General features: G+C 38.5%; 2 protein-coding genes and 1 long non-coding RNA gene across 3 annotated transcripts in view; 1 reads left to right on the plus strand and 2 right to left on the minus strand.

The window, feature by feature from the left end:
- The window catches only part of slc36a1 (solute carrier family 36 member 1), a 46,180-nt gene extending 38,773 nt beyond the window's left edge, over window positions 1-7,407 (minus strand). Inside the window, exons 1-4 of the mRNA XM_024260409.2 lie at window positions 7,075-7,407; window positions 2,940-3,077; window positions 1,512-1,611; window positions 1,350-1,440 (exon numbers count right to left, since the gene is read on the minus strand). Coding sequence (XP_024116177.1) covers window positions 1,350-1,440; window positions 1,512-1,611; window positions 2,940-2,976 — 228 coding nt within the window. The 5' untranslated portion in view covers window positions 2,977-3,077; window positions 7,075-7,407. The remainder of the gene's footprint in view (window positions 1-1,349; window positions 1,441-1,511; window positions 1,612-2,939; window positions 3,078-7,074) is intronic.
- Window positions 7,408-7,990: 583 nt separating this feature from the next.
- Window positions 7,991-11,491, plus strand: atox1 (antioxidant 1 copper chaperone). The gene is made up of 4 exons (XM_024260417.2): window positions 7,991-8,155; window positions 8,858-8,933; window positions 10,866-11,005; window positions 11,079-11,491. The coding sequence occupies exons 1-3, from the start codon at window positions 8,150-8,152 to the stop codon at window positions 10,988-10,990; spliced, it is 207 nt and encodes a 68-aa protein (XP_024116185.1). The 5' UTR covers window positions 7,991-8,149; the 3' UTR covers window positions 10,991-11,005; window positions 11,079-11,491.
- Window positions 11,492-15,745: 4,254 nt separating this feature from the next.
- LOC118599271 lies at window positions 15,746-18,528 on the minus strand. The gene is made up of 3 exons (XR_004948577.1): window positions 17,301-18,528; window positions 17,157-17,210; window positions 15,746-16,271 (listed from the first exon to the last, which is right to left on the minus strand). It is a non-coding gene; the product is annotated as an uncharacterized LOC118599271 (long non-coding RNA).
- Between the last annotated feature and the right edge of the window lie 1,140 nt (window positions 18,529-19,668).

Here is a 19,668-nt window from a genome sequence, read left to right on the forward strand (position 1 = left end):
AAATTAGGGATGTTGCTAATTAATTGAAGCACTTAAAATTATATTTAATGCCATTATTATGTGTGTTTTAAGGTTTTTACCTATTGACTGCTGACTGACCAAATGGAAAAATGATAAAAATTGGAAAAATAATCTCAAGTAACAGTTTGAGTAAATCAGCCTTTATTTTTGGATGCTCAGCCCTTTTCAAGTGAGAGAAAAGTGCACGAAAAATTAGGTCAATTTTGAGAGAGGCTGTAAAACATTATATTCATCATCCTTTGGTGTGACGTTGTTTTGGAGGTAGATAGCGGTCACTACTTGACTTATTTAATATTTGTTCTGTTTACAACAATTCTGCACTAAGTAGTGTCACTGCTGATCATGTTTACTATTGTTAACATTGAATCTGACAGATAATTCCAATTTGGTTGTTGTCAATGTTTGTCAAAGTCATAGTATTACTGATTTCAACCATTTTGCACAAAAGTGTGTATAATTTGTTGCACAAAATAAGAAAAGTTGTTTAGTATGATTGTGTTTAAGGTAAAAAAGACAAATGGGGATATATTTCCCCCCAAAACATGTTCTATATAATGGTAGTTATTAGAGAGGATTTTTACCAATTATCGCAGTATCGCGATATTATCGATATCGTGAGCCATGTATCGCGTATCGTATCGTATCGTGAGGTACCCAGTGATTCCCAGCCCTAATGAGTTTCACTGAATAAAACGCTCTTTCTATGAGGCTTCATATGTAAACCAATCAAACGTAATAAATGAATCTCTCAGTGGTAGAAAAGTATAGTATAGTGCAATGTAATATAGTACAGTATGTAGTAAAGTAGTATAATGTACTATAGTATGTTACAGTCTAATGTAATGTGGTATTATATAGTAAATTGTAATTTAATATCATGTAGTCTAGTATAGTACAATATTATGTAATGTAGAATAGTATCGTACAATGTAAGGTAGTATAGTGTTGTACAGTAAAGTAGATTTGTTATGTAATGTAGTATAGTATAGTACAGTAGAGCAAAGTGTAATGTAGTATAAGATACTACAATACAATGTATTGTAATGTAGAATAGTATACTACAGTACAGTGTAATGTAATATAATATAATGTAATGTAATGTAATGTAATATAATATAATATAATATAATGTAATGTAATGTAATATAATATAATATAATATAATAGGCTCCTCCATCACTTCTCCGTTTCTCCTCTGTCCATCATCTCATCTCTTCTCGTTGATGTGAGAACGTCACGAGATCCGATCCTTCTGCTCTGCTAGAACATCTCACAGTCTGACCACATTCCGTCTCCTCGCTCGACCTGCTCTACAGGATTTATCTTACCACCAGTCCCGCGTTCTTCACAGCCAGAGGGAGGCCCAGCAGGCCGGTTCCGATGTTCCCCTTCAGCAGGTGGATCAGCGTCTGGAAAAAGCTGAGGAGAAACGAAGGTCATTTCATCCGATTACGGCGGCTGAGAGCTTCGCTGAGCTTCCAGAGACGTACGAAGTTCCCGCTCTTCCTCCGATCCGCTCATAGTTGCGCTGCGGTCGGGCCGGCCCGGGAGGAGACGGACACAAGGCGTCCAGTTCTGACGGGTTCTGGTCTGAGAACAATGAAGGGAAAGAGAGAAGGTTTGTTTGGACCTGCAGCTGTGTGGAACAGGAAGTAGAATGTGGGTCATTCAGACATGGAAAAACCTTCAACCTTTTCCCAGTTCTCCAAATGAAATCAGCTCTAGTGAACTTCCTTTGAACTTCAGAATAAAAGACATTAGAATTATTACAGCTGTAGAACGCAGAGCTTTAAGCCGAGTCTGAGTCTGATTCTAACAAACAGAATCCTGTTTGGAGCACAAAGTGTCGTCTTTATAAAAGCTCGTGACTTCTGCATTCATCTCCTCCAGATTGATCAGATTCTCCTCTTTCATGAAATGAGGACAGAGAGAGCAGGAGGATGACGGCGTCTGCTGCTAACGTCGGAGGGGAAGGTCTGCCTGGATCTGGATCTGGATCTGGATCTAAATCTGGATCTATTCTGACCCCGAGGGGACAGGAGGTCTCCTCCAAAAGGAAAAACTCAGACCTCCTTTCGCTGCATTCCAATCCCACAATGCTTTGCAGTCACAAACTAAACGTTTATTTGGTGAGAAGCATCGATGGAACGCCAGCGTCCTAATAAATAAGATGATCACGGAATAAACTCGGAAAATATGAATTAATCGTAAAAAAACAGAATTAAGCAGAGATTCCTTAAGGCTTCTAACATTTTTGATAACAGATAAGTATCAAAAATGTACAAAAATATAAAAATTGTAATTTAATTAAGAGATTGAATTTATTTTTTTAAAGAGCAAAACTAAATAATACACTTTTTATGATTTAACTGTAAACGTGTGATGTTTTTATTCATTAATTGTTAAAAAATTATTAAATGATCCACTTTTTATCTAATAATTGCAAATGTAGAATCAAATAATTCTTTTTATTTACTGATTGTTAATTAATGATTAAAACTTTTCATGTATTCATCATAAGTTATATGGTTTATTTTTAATAAATCATGACCTGAAAGTGCTTCTAAATGTTGCTGTACGTGTACAAAGACAAATAAACGTTTACGTTCAATCTAATCCACTTTCAGGTTCTTGGTTTCCATGTTTCAGGCCCGTTCTGAAGACTTTCTTACATCATACTGATCCTCAGCTAAAAAAGGAGATTTTTTTATAATTCAGATCCACCAAACCGGCAGGTGGCTGTCAAACAGGAGCGGGAAATGCCGAGTCCTGAGGAGGAATGTGTCCTCGCCGTGTGAAAACAATCAGAGCGTCCTGATGACCACGTTCTGATCGTTCTAGGAGCTCGAGTTTGAAGAAAGGATCATCAAAACAAACAAATGAACGTCAGTAAAAACAGACAGGGTGGGGTCTCGTACCATCGGCTCTGACGTCCACGTCGCTGGACGCCATCATGGTGGGTCGGAAGGTTTTGGAGGGCGGCCAGCTGCTGTCGATCCCAGCCTCGTAGATCCTAATGCAGGGAAGACCGGGAGTCTGGCATCCGCAGCTTCCCACTGGGACGAGACAGAAAGTGGATCCATAAGGAATATGGCGCCCGGAGGCCAGCAGCGCCACGGACTTCGCCATCGGAAACCGAGGGAGGAAAGGCGTCTCCAGAGTGTGACGTTTACGGGTCAGAGCCGGGTCAGAGCCGGGTCTGCAGAGAGTTTGGGCTTTCGAAGGTCTGATTCCCAGAGCAGACTGAGGTCTGCATTTATTTACTGAGCCGGCCTTATCTGAGGGGGTGTCACGTTACCCATGATGCAATCTGCACTCTTGATCCAACTGAACTTGGATATTGATCCTGCTCCATTCTTGACTCTTTAACTATTAGTTCACACCTTAAGGAGACGCTCTCCCTCGCCGGGTCAGGACCTTTGGTTCTGGAGCAGAACAAAGACCCAAACCCGGCAGCAGACGTGACCAGGATGGAATAAACGCTTCTACAAACAAACAGCATAAAGAGGAACGTATGTGTAACTGCTGCTTCCTCCTGCAGCAGGAAGGTGCTGGTAAAGTCTGGACTCACCTTTGATGAGATCATGTCAGTAATCAGTGGAGCAAACTTATCTTTGAGATCGAGCCTAAAACTTTCCATCCTTCCTGTATCTGAGCCTGAGAGGGCTCGGGGGGGTTCTGATCTTATCCCAGTCATCAGGGTGACAAACATCCTCAGGAGGAAGCATCAGAATTTTCCTTTTTCTGATAAAGTGGCGGTTGACCTGGAGGCCCCGCCCCTCCAGCTACAGAGGGACACTGTGGGGGTCATCTGAGGATGGACTTGATCCTTATCCAGGGGTCTGAACCTGAGGCTCCTCTTCCATCTATGATTGTGATCGAATGTTAGAAAACTGGAGTTTATTTTGAAAGGAACTTGGATGTTATTTGTAGAAAAATAAAACTCTAGTTTGCACCAAACTACTCCAAATTATTTATTTATTTTGCAGAACTGCTCTAATCCTTCCTGAAGTCCTCCACTCTCACAGAGTTCTGGTCCTGGTGTTTTTTTCCAGTTAGACTCAGTTTTTCTCCACTGCTGGGTCCGTCAGAAATGATCACTCAGAATGTCTTGGTCTTCAATTAAAGCAAATCTTCGGTTTTTGCAATTATTTGGACCAACAGAAACAATTAAACGCGTTTTTTAAACCCTTTTGATTTTAAATACATACTTTTATTTATCACAATGTCAAAAAAAGGTGATAAACTTCAAATCTAATAATAATCTGGTTCAATAACAGTATTTATGACATCACGATCTGCTCTAACCTGATAAACATCATGACTCAGGACTGCCTCCACTGTAGAGGACACGTCTAAACCTGAATATCTTCCACCGTATGAACTTCTGGTTTGGAGCTTTTCAACCAAATGTGAAGGGGCGTGGCTCTGGGAATTGTAGTTTTAAAGCAATCTTCACTGGATAACTTGTAGCAGTTGGGATTTTAATCAACATGAACGAGCCGACCTCCAGGTCCGTTTAAGCTCAACTTTGACTGGGTCAGAATGCAGAACCATCTGCTGAATGTCACAGTTCCATTTGCTGAATGAATGCTGTGACAGCTCTGGTCCGGTCCACCAGAACACCACAAAACCTGCAGCAGGAACTTGTTTCACAACCAGGAACTGTTGGTTCTCTGACATTTTAGGGCTGAATGGTTTCAGCCTGGATTGTGGAGGACACATGTGGTTCAGCAGAACCTCAGAAAAGTCCCAGCATCACTTCCTCAATTCAATCATTTACACATTTAGACACGTTTGTTTAGAAATACAGTAAAAACCTACTACAGTTCACAAACTGTAAAATGTATTAGGGAAATACTGAGATACTGAGACAACCCGCAGTTGTGATTTCAATCTGGATTCTTCATGTTTTCTGGGTTCTATAAATATAAAATGAGCTGAATCTTCACACCAGAAGTTCAATGGTCCAGATCGTTGAATATAAGGAGTTTAGTTATTCCTTTTCTGATTCTGTCACAGATAAGATGATCTGTAAAATCAACAACAACAGAGATCTTCAACAGTTTTCTGATCTGGGATTGGAGCGTGTAATGGCCGTGATGATTGGTGGATTTCTAATCATATCTATGCTGAAGGTTTCTATGGTTTAATCAATATTTCACTGATAATTCACAGAGATTGAACAGAACCAGGGGTTACGTTTGGACCAGAACTTTGTCTCAACTAATCTTAAATCCTAACAAAGCCTCATTTTTCATCGTGAGAAAACAAAGACTGATCATCAGTGAAGGTTGCTCACATTCATCAATAAACTCGTCAGTTAGAGAACCTGCTTAATCAATAGGAACCATCTGCAGTCGCTCTGCTAGCGTGACTGTCATCTCTGTGGTCGTGACTCAGCGTGACCTCGAGCGCTCTCATCTCAGCATTCATAACGTTGTTACTGGATTAAGTTTTCATGTCCTCAAAACTACATGTTTCTGATTTTAACTGAGGAAATTTGATATTGGACCTACTGTAAGTCACATGCTTCTCAAATGGTTCCAATGAATGCGTGAGCATGAGTCTGAATGAAGAGACTGGATCCTCCTGCATTATATAGTCTTTTAGGGGTTAGGGAGTAGTGATGGATTCAGACATCCTTGTCATCTGAGCGGATTAGCAAGCTGTCCGTCACGACTCCTCCCACCTGGCGTTCCAAACAGGAAGTGGCTCCAAGAAGCCAAAATCCCATAGACTTCAATAGAGACATAAACAGCTGTTACTCAGTCCTTCTATTGGTCAGAGTAAACATTCTTGCTTTGACAATTCTCTTTTTAAAATACTTTTTCTGCAGTTCAAGTTATTAACTGACCAATCAGATGCCTCAAAAAAGTAGGTGGAGCCTGCTGGCCTTCATGTCTAATGTTCAAAGCATTTGACTGAAACGACGTACGAATTCCTTTCCTAAAAAACTCGACAATACGGGACAATAGTCTCCTGAATTTTTGTTTTTGTTTTTTGCCGAGACTTCTGGGAAATTTCTAGGGCGCTTGAATTTTACAATTGTAGATACGGACAGAACTACAACACAAACACACTATATAGTGCGTGGTGAAGGAATTCGGACAGGACAGATTTTGTGTAGCCCCTATAAATGTGTTAGGGGTGTGACTTTTCAACAAGCTTACTCCTGATTGGTGAGTGGTTGCCATAGAAACATTGACTCATATCAACTTGGACCAATCACTGCTTACTGACATGTCTGGCTCCAACATGGCGGCGTCTGTATCACGAAGAAAAATGACGGTTGAATTGATTTTGATTAGTTGGAGGCGGAAGTAAAACATTCTCTGTGGGTGACGTCACTCTCAGCCAGTACAGTTCTCGACGTAATACCAAAAATAGTTTTAAAAATCTTTATAGACTGTTAGCCTTTAGCAACAAAGACAATAAGCTAACTGACAAACAAAAATATTTTAGCCACTTAAAAGTTAAAAAAAAAAAAGATGATTTAGCCAAAGAAAACCAGCTAGCTCATTAGCGTGATGACCTAGCTTAAATCAACAACCTGCAAACGTGCGCCTCGTAGTGGTAAAAAACAAACAGGACGCCGTAGAATCGCTTTAACCTGAGGCTATGCCTTTCTTTTCTCCGCTCTGACAGCTTTATTGTTTTCATAGACGTGCTGACCTTCCACGGCAGACAGGTAATCCCATCGATAATATAAGCGCGCGCGCGTCTGTGTTTATGTTGTCTCGAGCTCGCTTCCAGATAGAAACCAAAACTAATAGAGACCGGGGAAACATTCAGGCTAAACGCGTGAGATCCTGGACAGAGGCGCCTTGAGGACAGTCCGGAAACAAACAAACTAACACTGTGCACCTGCAGGGTCGATATCAGCCCTGATAAGCGCGGGATGACTGTCAGGATGAGGACAGCCGCTGGCGCAGCCCGCAACACCAGCCATAAATCGGGTTTAGCCTTCGTTAGCTGGCGGTTCCGATGCTATCTTTGGGTCGGTAAACACGTCCGGAACCCCCGGCCCGCGGTCAGCAGCACACTGCTTACCTCCGAGTCGCGCGCTTCCCTCTCCTCCTCCGCTGCTGGATCTGTCACCGCAAACCCGCGAATTTTCCTATCATAACAGGCGCGGCGCCGCGGCACAGATTCGGGACGGCGGCGCAGCAGAGCCAGCGGTGTAGTCACATGACCCGGGTCGAGGACGTGTCGTCCCGCTTGACGTACCGTTGCCATGGAGACGAATTAGACTTTTTAAAAACAGATCTAATATCATGTATTAAATGTATCCGATTTATTATGAGTATTTAAAAAGATAAATGAACGGAAATAATAACAAAGTAAAAATAAATAAATAGAGTTAAACGTAAAGTTATTTCCTATTTAGCCTCATGTCCTATAAAGGCTTATTTACAACATTAGAAAAACATTTTCTAGACATATGCGCGAGGTCTCACAATTGTTTTTATAGATGGGGAAACCGGAAGTGCTAGCTTACTCGATTAAAAATATTTTAAACGCATTTTTTAGCACGAGATTTAGACAGATAACATTTTTAAAAATGTTAATATGGCACCTTTAAAGAAAAAAAAAGTTTGTTTTAAATAGTAAGGGTTTCCTTTAGTTTACAATAAAACCATAAAAAGAACACTAGTGTGTTAAAAATGCTTTTTTTACCAGACAATCTTTTCTTCACAACGTAGACATAAATTCATATTTTACATCAAAATTGTTTTTTAGATGGCTTTTGTTAAAACGGGGAATGTAAAACTTTAACCGGAAGGCATCTTTAAAAATAAAGCAAATAATTGTTTAAACAAATGTTTGCCCAAAAAAATGTATCCTTTCATTTTTGATTTATTTGCCAGAATTTTATTGTTTCTCTATATTTTCTATGAAGGCCCACCCTTAAAACATACTCACACCAAACAAAAAAAAAAAATATATGTATTATCCAAACCGGAAGTCAACATTTTATTTTGAAACCTAGCTTGTGAGCGGTCATCGAACATAAACACCCTACAACACTTCTCGTTTCATGGTTTATTTTTTAAATCTTTTTAACTTTACAGAGACTAAAGTCCAATTCTAGTTTGTGCAGCAGTTTGCAAAAGTCGCTGCACTCATGACTGTAAGTTGTTACGACTCGTTATTATCGTTTTATGGACACGTTTAGCTTAAATGTGTAGCCGTAGCATTCGGGTTTAAGCTAACTTTGCAACTTTAGCCCGATGGCGAAATAAAATTTATGTGTGACAGTTTTATTAACAATCCAATTTCGTTAATTAATACAGAATGAAACAAAACACGTGTTAGAGGTTAGATTACTTGTTTTTAAAAGGCTTTTATGAATTCGTTTGATAAGTTAAGGAACATTGTGGTATAATTAACATATTTTCACTTTTGTTTTGTTGTTTTTCTGTTTATTTCCATTTGAAAAAGGAGAAAAGAGTTTGGGAAATTGACGCTAAGAACAGAATATCTTGGAAAATAAAATGTATGATTATAATATTAAAAAAGTTAGTAAACTTAAACCTAAATGACAGATAATTACAATAATAACACATTATTATTCATTATTTTAATCCACCGGGCAGATTAAACACGTTTATCATTTTTCTTTTAGTCTCTGAATCTTTAAAGATTTTTATTATATTCAGATTTTACCCCTTATTATGTATGTATTCATTCATTTTTTAAATAATCTAAAGGAATAGAGATAGACATAAACGACAGTGGGTTTGTGAGCTTCCTTCAGACCCGACTGACAGAAAACCAGCCTCACTTCATCCATGGAACCAGATGTTTTAACCAGTGACGGTCTCTCCTGCAGAAGCACGAGTTCGAAGTGGCCATGACGTGTGAGGGATGCTCCGGAGCTGTGACCAGAATCCTCAACAAGCTGGGAGGTGAGACAGCAGTGAAACCACACATTTCACACGCACTGCTGAGCTCAGCTGTGGAGGAACTCTGTGTGCTTCAGCTTATCACAGCCTTGCAAAGTCAGCTGATCTCTGCACGGGTCAGGACGCGCTGGATAGTTTCAGAGAATCTCTTTCTTACCAGGTTTTGTCCACAATCGTTCCTATCTACAAGTAGATTCCTTCAAATGTGTCTTCAGGGCGGGACGGATCCGTCTCTTTAGATGGACGTTTTCTAATCTTTACACTCCAAAGGATTTACTGAAGGAGTTTCCTCTTAACTAAACAACGACTCCTGTCAAACACAGAAAAACGTCACAGCTGGAACAAAACGAGACGCACCAAAAGAGAGAAATCATTTATTTAAAGTACAGCAGTGACCTAAATAGAGAAATTACATCTGTTATCCAATGGAGGTAAAAGCTAAAGAAACATAGAGACAATGCAGACAAACAAAGGTAGAAGTATAGAGATTATACGACGTAAACAACAACAAACTTTGAACATTTACATGGAAAAGGTCTAAAACAAAAATTCTACAGTAAAAGCACCTCTGCTTTGTTTTAAATGACTCTTTTATATTCGGTGTAATTTTCACATTTTCTGACATGAACAAGCAACATGTTCCAAAACTCACAAATATGTCTGCATGAAAACATATATATATAAATGGTAAAACATATGTAATACAATAAAGGTTTTGCCTGCAAATAACTTGATGAATCTGAGCGATGAAACTCGTTTGTGTCATAGATTAACTGTGGAATTAATTTAATATATTTTTTCCCTAAACATATGGAAATGTTCTTTTTATTTTTTAAATTTAATTTAAAGTTTATTGACTCAATAAGAATCACACCTGCAGTTTCTGCTTCTAATCTAAGAGAAGCAAACTGCATTTCTGTCTCATCGAAAACCTTTTTTCTGCTTCTTCTTGAGTCTCACAGGCATCAGTTTTACTGTTTGTGCTTTGAAAGAAGAAAAAATGAAAGCGACAGTCGAATGTGAAACGAGAAGCAGAGAAAAAGGGAACTCAGCTGTGAAAAGCGGAACAGAGACTGCTGAACATGAACATGAACAAGCTGCTGATGCGACGGAGACGTTCACCTACAGAACACGCTTCTCATAAACTGAAATCAAGTCTGTTCACGCTGCAATCTTTATTTTTAACTCTAACATTTAAAATATTATTCTATTTTGACGCGGTTTATTTAATTAACTTTATTGAGAAAGGAACAATTTATATTATTGAACATTAAAACAGATGCAAACATACCAGATTATATCTGCAGGCTAATTTCCATCTGGAGTCAATTGCAGGTTTATATTAAAATAAATAAAACAGAGTTCAAGAGATAGGAAGCATAAAATTATAAAAGACAGTATACAAAATAATACAAATAAAATGCAGAATGAAATTTGAAATCCATCTTCTTTTGTAATAAAATGTTCTTATTTCTGGTCATTTGTGATTGAGACTCCAAAAGCCACTTAACCACAAACAAACAGTTTTATCCTCTTTCCTGCTGAAGTCTAAACGTTCTGGAATCCTGGGATCGACTTCAGGACTTTGGAGGTTTAAACAAAGTGACTTGAACTTTCCACACTGCTGTTTGCTGACTGTTGCTGAAGGAAACTTCATAAAAGAGACAGTAAAGAACAATAAATCGTTTACCGGGACTTTAGGTGTTTCTCTGGGAGGTTTTCATTCTTCTTCAAATGTGAATTTGTTCTGAAAAACAAAAGAAACAGAGAAAGTTTGAAGTGAACTCTCAGGGGTTTGTTTTAAGTTTTCGCAGAGACAGTAAAGAGAAGATGGAGACACGTCGATGTGTCTCCATCTTCTCTTTACTGTCTCTGTGTTCCGACCCGTTCCTGCAAAAGCAGAAGGCATGATGGGATTGTTCTGCTTCCTCTCAGACGTGAAGTTTGAGATCGACCTGCCGAAGAAGCTGGTGTGGATCGAGTCGGACAGAGACGTGGACTCGCTCATGGAGACGCTGAAGAAATGTGGGAAGGAGGTCAAGTATAACGGCCCTAAATGAAGGAGGAGCTGCGAGGTGAGGCGAGTCCACGCTCTGATCTTCATCTTCTGCTCGGTTCTTCCTGAAACATCTGGCTGTTCTCCTACAGGAAGTTCTGGACTGGAACATCCCTTCCCTCCATCTCCACGACTCAGAAACCTCCTCAGTGCCAAAGGAGGAGGACGCCATGTTAGCTCATAACCTTGATCAGAGGCTCCGCCCGTCTTCTTTGGTGGTTTTTGACCTTCAGATGTTCTCCTAACTTTCTGCTCTGATCTGGATGATTTCCACGCTGGAGGAGGTGAAGGTTTCCCCACATGCAAACATAAAACTCTCTGGCAGAACCTCCTGATCCTTTGGGTTCCTGAACGTCTCAAACATGTCTGCCTCCTCCTGGAGACGCCGCTGCTCCTCAGAGCTTCATCTGCTCTGTTTCCATTTCCTGAAGTTCTTCTGTGGATCAATCATGGGTCTTGATTTAAAGTTACTGCAAAGGAAATAAACAGTTCTTCACCCAGCAGAGTTCTTTCTGCACCGCGTGTTTAAGGTTAAAGTTGATTTATTCTGGAATAATATTCCTGTTTATTATTTATAATTGTGTTAAAAAGTTACAGTTTTAGAGTTTTACAAATTCTCATTCTGCAGCTTTTTGGACTATTTTGACTAAGATTTTTAAGGCTGTTTTGGAGTTTAGCTAATATTTACACACTAGCTGTTTTAGCTAATTTATGTTTTTGGTTTTTTTGTTTTTTTCGGGTGTTTTGGATTTTAGCTAATATTTCAGCTACATGCTGGTTGTTTTGACTAACCTAAGTTTTTTTTTACTTTGTTTTTTAGGCTAATTTCGCTAATATTTTAGTTGCTATCAGCTTCAGCGTTTTCAGGTACTAGTTTCAATGTTTTTAGCTATCAATTTCAGCATCATCAACAGCCAAATTCAGCTTCCAGCATCACACTATCATTATCACAGCTAATGCTATATATCTAGTTCATAATTATGTTAAGAAGTTACTTTTTTAAAGTATAAAAAATGCAGTTTTAGAGTCATTAATAAATATTTATCCTGTTCGGCCCGTGACCTCAGGTGTGTTTTGGATTTTGGAGTTTGACACCTCTACTCTGACATGAGTTTGTTCTTATCTTCATGTATTCTTTAAGCTTCCTGACTGACTCTAAAGTCACCTGGAGAGTTTCTGCAGACGTCCACCTGAAGAAGATCCTCAGATCTTCAGAGGATCTTCTCTCTAACATCTGAGTTCATATTATATTATCTGAGAGTTCAAGTTTCCACTTTCCTCACTGCAAAAACCACCAACTTTAAGAAGAAAATCACTAAAACACTCAAATGATCTGATTATGCAGCGAGAATTCTTACTTAAGAAATCTTATACAAAGATTTCAAAATCTGGAAGCAAAAAGTTCCACAAAAGCTTTTAAAATGGGGAAAATAAGCTAAAAGGCTGTTAGGTCTGTCAAATGAAATGTCATACAGCCCAAAACTATGTATTTTATTGGTAGCTCTAAGCCAATTAATTGTAGTTTTGAGTTTTTATGAATCTAACTGTAGTTTATTCTGATCACGGTGACAAAAACTAGTTTGATGATGAGTGGAAATGACTCGCTTTAGAACAAAAATGGGACCAAAAGGAGAATCTAAGAACAAGTTGGTCCATTAAAATAATTCAATTCTCTGAACCCATTGTATTATCCCCTATGGGGTTGCTGGAGCCTAACCCAACTGCTGGTGGGTGAGGGTGGGGTACATCCTGGACACGCTGTCAGTCTGTTTCAGGGTCACGATCTCACCCAGGGACACTTTAAATCATCAATCAACATGTGAAGTTTGGAAGATGAAGAAAACAAGTTCCAGCTGGGATTTGAACCGGGACGTTCTCACTGTGAAGCAAGAGTGCCGACCACTGCACCACCTTCATAAATCCTCATAAATCTAGCCTGTATCCAACATACCTTTAAATGTTTGTTTCCACAATAATGTCAATGAATTCCGGTCAAACTCGTCAACATTTATTGAATTTAAAATCAAATCCTTAAAATTGAACCAAAAATTACACTAAAATTTGAGTCTTAAATCACGTTTTTTTGTTGTCAAGAGTCTGAAGCAAAAGGATTTGGACACATTTTAATAATGACTTCCTTATTTCTAGATCTGAATGGGACAAAACATCTGGACTGGACCATTTCTGCTAGTTATCTTGAATGTCTAGAAACAAGGATTGAAATCTTTGCGAATTATCAACTATTCAGCAGTTCTTTGCTTTTAGCAGAGCTCCCTCTATTGGTTGGTTTAGGAACTGCAGCAGAACCGATGACGTTTGGAGGAAATGAGTTCACCGAAGGTCTGAAGTTCTGCTGCTGAAGAACCAGAACCACATTGTGACCAACACAAAAGTTAGAGAATAAGATCCAAAAATAAAATAAAACGGCTGCTAAATCTTATGAAACACTGATGAGTAGTTCCTTTAAAATGTAATATTTCTAAGTATTAAACTACTAAAGAAAATTAAAGTTTTGAATATTTTAACATAATAAATATGCTTTTAGCTGAAGATTATTTACAGTTTAATTCTATAGTTTTTGCTTTTAAATAAAAAATAATAGAATTGACTCAAAACTTTTCATTTTTATCATTTCTGTACTAAACTCATCCATCATTTTCTCCAAAATAAAAGCATACCTTTTCTTCTTCTCCGCTCTCCTGCAGTTTCTATCACAGAATTTGATATTAATTTAGTGTCTTTTAAAAGTTTTATCAAAGTATCAGATTTTTTAATAACTTAGAATACAGTTCAGTGTTTTAAGCCTCCTTTCATTTTGTTTTCATCATGTTTGAATTTTTATTCGCTCATTTAGAACTTTTAGTTTTGCATCTTAGTTTTCTTTAACCAATCCAACATGTTTGAGTTAATTGATCATTTAATGTTGAAATTTTGAAGATTTTATAGATTTGTTACATCAAATATTCATATTTTTCTCTATTACTTTTATAATTCTGCTTTTTTTTATTTTGGTAATTTTGTAAGAACAATGAAATAGTTTTACATTTTGCTTATCTTCAGTTCTCTTTTTTTCTCTCATTAGAGATACAAAAGATTCCATTTTGAATTTTTAATATGTAACATTCTATTTTAAATTTTTCTCAGTTTCTGCAGATAATTGAATATTTCATGTAGAATTTTTATCATTAATATTTTAGTTTTTTTTCTGTTTTCCTGTCATATTTTTTAAAAGACAGAACATTTAATTCAGTGCTTTGAGGACGACTTCAGTACTTTTATATCAAAGAAGTTTTCTTCTGGTTTCCTTTATTTCTTCTCCTTCTGCGTCTTTTAGCTTCACACATCTGGAAAAATGCGTCTCCTGAATCTTTCTTTAGAATCAGATCTTTTCCTGCTCATTCAAAAGCCAAAGTAAAAAAAAAAAAAAGATCTTTAAAAGACTTTAGTTGCTGATTGTTCTGTGAAAAACAGTTTTTTAACCTTAAATTATAGTGAATGCATCATTTTAAAACTTTTATTTTCATTTTTTTCTATGGACTTCCTAAAAACATGTTTCTGCAGTGAATTCCACAAACTTCTCTTGGTTGCTTTACCTTCTAATAATGAAAATAATAATATTTGTACAAAAAAGCCGCAGTAAAGATAAAACTGTTGTTTTTCTGTTAAAATCATAGAAATGTCTGTCGATGCTTTAAAGCTCATTTCATCCACCAGGAGGCGCTGTGGGTCAACACAGATGGACACTCAGATGTTCTTCATTCTGTGAGGAAACAGCAGATTTATAGGTTTGTATCTATCGATCATAAGTGGGGTTCAAACCCTCGACTGAAGGCTTCACGTTCAACCAGCAGCTGGATTTCCCGACGTTTCTGCTCCGAGTGACGTTCTCTGAAGTCGGAGTTTCCTGTCAGATTCCAGAGACAAACAGAGAATTTCCTGAGTTCTCAGATGCAGAGCTCAGAATCGAACCCTCAACCCGACAGTTTTCATTCGGTCTGGATCAGATCAGATCAAATCAGATCAGATCAGATCAGAGGAGGACTGAGGAAGAGCAGAATAGTGACGATGAAGAGGAGAAGAACACAACATGAGTCTTTCAGGAAGAGAGAAGAAAACGCACAAACACAGAATTAAACTAAATAGTAACACTTCCACAACAACAACACAAATTGATTCAAGTTTGACTTTTGTGTCACAGATTTGATGTTTTCTGCTCAAACAGAACAAAGATGCTCACAGCTTTGATTTAAGAAAAAAGTTGTAATTTTACAAAAAAGAAAATTGCAATTTTTTATTCTAAAATTTTTTAATTTACTTGGAAAAAATGTAATTTGAAGAAAAAAAACGTATCAATTTACCAAAAAAGTGTTGTTTTACAAGAAAAACTGTAATTTTACAGAAGAGAAAGTCGTAAATAAGAGAAAATACGTTGTAATTTAATGTATTTCTTGTAAAAAGTTGTACATTTACTAGAAATACTCATACATCTACAAGATGAAAGTCTTACACACCAAAATACTTGCTCTGTAGACATTTCCAATCCTGTTTTTGGATTTTGGATCATGTTTGACGTGTTTGAACTTCTCTTTTCCAAGTTTTTCTCAGGATCAACAGACTTTTGTGTCTCATTAAGAGTCAGAATCTAGAAATAAGGAAATTATAATCAAAATTAGTCAAAATTATTCTGCTTTATACTCTTGACAATAGAAATATTTGAAATAAAAGTATAAAATCAGACTGTAATTGAGTCACCCCCACACCAAACGGAGGCAGCGTCACCAGGACGAACCAGATCAGAACCTGAACCCTCTTCCTCGTCAGCGTCATCTTTATTTTTGATAACGTACAGATACAATCAAAGGAGCATCAGTGGTGTCTGACAGGATAGAAGCAGAACTTCTGTGCAGCAGGAATTAGCAGGACCAGCAGGAACCAGCAGGACCAGCAGGAACCAGCAGGAACCAGCAGGACCAGCAGGAACCAGCAGGACCATCAGCAGCAGAATGTCAGCTTCTGCTCCGGGCTGTGATTAACCAAGACGTCCTCAGCAGCTCCGAGTGTCGACAGAAACGTTCAGAGTTAAACATCGTGACATTCAGCAGCAGCCCTGCAGCCTGCGTGTTTCTGCTGAGCCAGCGGTTAGCAGCTTTGGTTGAGCGAGCAGCAAGACATGAACCGACCTGTGAGGACCCAGAATCCATCTCTGCCCCCCTCCCTCCCTGAAGTCCACGTCACCAGACCCACGCCGGCCGAGCTTCATCCAGACTTCAGAAGACTCACTGAAACTGAGTTAGGAGAAATCAGTTTCATTTTCATCCCAACTTTACTATGTTTTGGAATTTTTCTAATACTTTATGTAACTTTATAGTTTTTGAAATATTTAGTAAAATTGCCCCACAGGAAATGAATGAGAAGGTCTTCAAATTTCAACATTTTAACCCTTTAACACCAGAGCTCCAGTGTTTATGTTCTTGGATTTACTGAAACCTTTTAACAGGATAATTCCAGATGATTCTGAAGAATCTGATCCTCCTCTGAATCTGATCCTCCTCAGAATCTGCTGGGATTACATTGATCGTGCGAACGGTTTAAACGTTTTAGTGTGTTTATGGTTTTACCTCAGGTGTTAAAGGGTTAAATAGATTAAAAACAAGCCCTTAAATATATTCATATGCTATGTTTTAATCTTTCATTGTAACTTTAAAAAAATATGGATTTGACCAAATATTTTAGCAACATGCTAACGTTTTTAACTAGTTTAGTTTACAGAGGAATTTCTGGTTATTTTGGAGTTTAGCTAGTACTTTAGCAACATGCTAACGTTTTTGGCTAATTTGTTATATACTGAGGTTTTTAAAATCTAAGTTAAAGTTTAGCTTCCATTTTAGCAACATGCTAACATTTTTCAATAATTTAGTTTACTGAGGAATTTCTGGTTATTTTGGAGTTTAGCTAGTACTTAAGCAACAAGCTAGCATTTTTTTAAATTTGACATTTTTGTATCTTATTTCAACATGAAGTTTTTATTTCAATATTTTTTAGTATTTTCTTCTACTTTTATCCGGAGTACCATGTTTACACCTTTTCGTTGCTTCTGACGGCTCAGCCAGTGCCCCGCCCACTCGCCTGGTGCCCCGCCCACTCGCCTGGTGCCCCGCCCAATCACCCACCGTGGTAGAATGCCCTCCTGGCCCTGGTTTGGACTCCTGCTGCCTCACAACTCCCTAAACAACAACAAAACAACAACACAAAGACAAAAATGCTCTAAATCAATCAATTGATACAATGAAAATAATTTTAAAAATCGTGATTACATTTTCCCAGAAACCTTTGGAGTCGTCAGCTTGAAGTGAAGGACAGCAGGATTTTCTGAAGGTTTCTCTCCACAGAACAACACACTGTTGTGTTCATTGTGACAAAACCTTCTGTGCATGCGTCCGTGCATCGTGGTGTTTTCTTTTCTTCAGAAATGTGCTGACGCCTGTTCCTCCAAAACCTGAAGTGCGGTCTGCACTTTGATGTCTCCTGGGTAATGACGGCCTCCGATCCTGCAGCTGTTTGCGGCCTGGCTCCACCGGGAGGCTTTGAGGACAAAGACGGAGTCCCAGACCTCCTCGGAGGCAGAAAAGCCTCTGTTGCTTCGGATGCCGTCATCCAGGCTGAGATGTAAACAAACAAACGTCCCGGTGCGGTCCGGGTCGATGCGCTCGCCTCCGTCACCCACAAACGTGGCAGTTAAGGTTTCATTGCTGTAATCTGTAATCTCCTGAAGTTCTGCAGAAATAATCTATCATTTGATTCGTGCTCAGAAGCAGAGGTGGAGTCTCTGACCGAAAGCAAAACATGAATTAAAGCCAACAGCCTCTAGTTTGAGGACGTGTAGCAGCAATTATATCAACAACCAGTCTCTGGAGGAGATGGGGGGTCACAGGAACCTGGATCTTAAACCCAACGTCCTGACTGTCAAGCACGGTGGTGGCAGCATCACGATGAGGGACTGTTTTGTTGAAGGTTTTAATGAAATAATGGCAACTTCACAAGGAAGAGAGGCGAAGATGTTGAAGATAAAAGCAGATTTGATAGAATCTGGATCGGTTCTGATGAAGATCTCATCAAAATCAGACTAATCGGGTCGGCCCTCTGCCGCTCCGTCCTCTCCCCATTTTCCAAACAAAAATTCTATCACACTTTGATCTAAATGGACCCAAACTGGGTTTTATTTTTTATGTTACTCATCAATTTTACAAAACTTAAACTTAAAACGCCAATTTTATAGTGTGTGTTTTATTTGATTTTGTGTTCTCCGTCCGGATTGGCTGTTGACCTTGTCAGTCAGTCTCCTTTGTGTCGCGTCTTCTCTACAGAATCCGTTCAGTTTTCAAAAACTACATAGATCTTCAAATTTGATCAGATCTTTGTTTTCATTTTATAATCATGGATTATAATTACTTCCCATCAGCCCCTGCTGTCCCTCCCAGCAGCCCCACTGCTCTGTTTTCTACTCAGTGCGAAGTCTTGTTTGTTCCACTCTGCCTGCATCGCTGAGCGTTCTCATCCTGACCTGATCTCTGCTCCGTTTGCTGCCTGCCCCGACCCTCACCTGGACCCTGACCACTCTGGTTTTCCTCTGACGCCCCCATGCTCGTGTTTGACCCCCGCCTGACCCTGATTTAGCTTTGAGGACTTTTAGCTGTGATTCCCGCCTGTTCTCCTGTCTGTGCCGATAAAACCTGCTGCACTCGGATCCGTCTGCCTGTTTGTGACTTTACTCTGTTGTCACTTTAAGATACGTTGTGTAATTTCTTTTACATTTCATGTAACCACGGTGCAATTTCGTCCTTTTTAATTTTTGTCTCCGCACTTTAACTTTGTTTCTTTTTTATAAATATGTGACTAATTTCTTTTGACCCATGCACATACTACTCACCTCTATTTCTATCTGTAATATTGGAATTTATCTGATATTTTTATCCAATCTTATCTCTTATCTTAATACACCTATGATTATTGCCAAAACTAAAGGTGAATACTTCACAGATTTCACCAGATTATTTTTAGAACTTTACGTTAAATGAGGTGCAGGGGCGGAGCTACAGTGGAGAAAGGGGGGGAGGGGGTAGCACCACAAATTTTGATTCAATGTTATCATAATCTAAAGAAATCATCAGTAGAAGCTTTTTTCAGCCTAACAAAAATAAAAAATAAAAAAAAAGGTTTTTAATATTTTTTTTATTTTTAATTTATTAATAATAAAAGGTGATTTTGACTTTTCATTTTTGACCTTTCATTCTGCTGTTGTCCTCTGCCCCCCAATCTAGAATGTTCTAGCTCCGCCCCTGAAAAGAGAATAACAAAAATAAAAGCAAATACATTAAAAAAATATTTAAAATGTATGCTAACAAATTGTCAATACGGCAAAAAGACGAATTTGTACCAAAAATCCGTAGTTAAGACAAAAATTCTAGTGGTGTTTTTTAAACGAGGATTATTTGGATGTTAGAAACTGTTTTTATTCCGTTTCTGGGATGTAAATTGTCCTTGGAGGAGGTCTGAGTCTGAAATCTCCTTCATGACTTCAGTCCTCAACCAAGAAACGTCTGCAGGTCTGGGAACAATCACAGGTACGCTCCTCAGACCTGAGCGTGCTCCGTCCTGCAGCATGAAGAGGGTTTTTTAGTTTTA

Source organism: Oryzias melastigma, linkage group LG10 (assembly GCF_002922805.2).
Source record: "Oryzias melastigma strain HK-1 linkage group LG10, ASM292280v2, whole genome shotgun sequence".
Classification (NCBI taxonomy): Eukaryota; Metazoa; Chordata; class Actinopteri; order Beloniformes; family Adrianichthyidae; genus Oryzias; species Oryzias melastigma.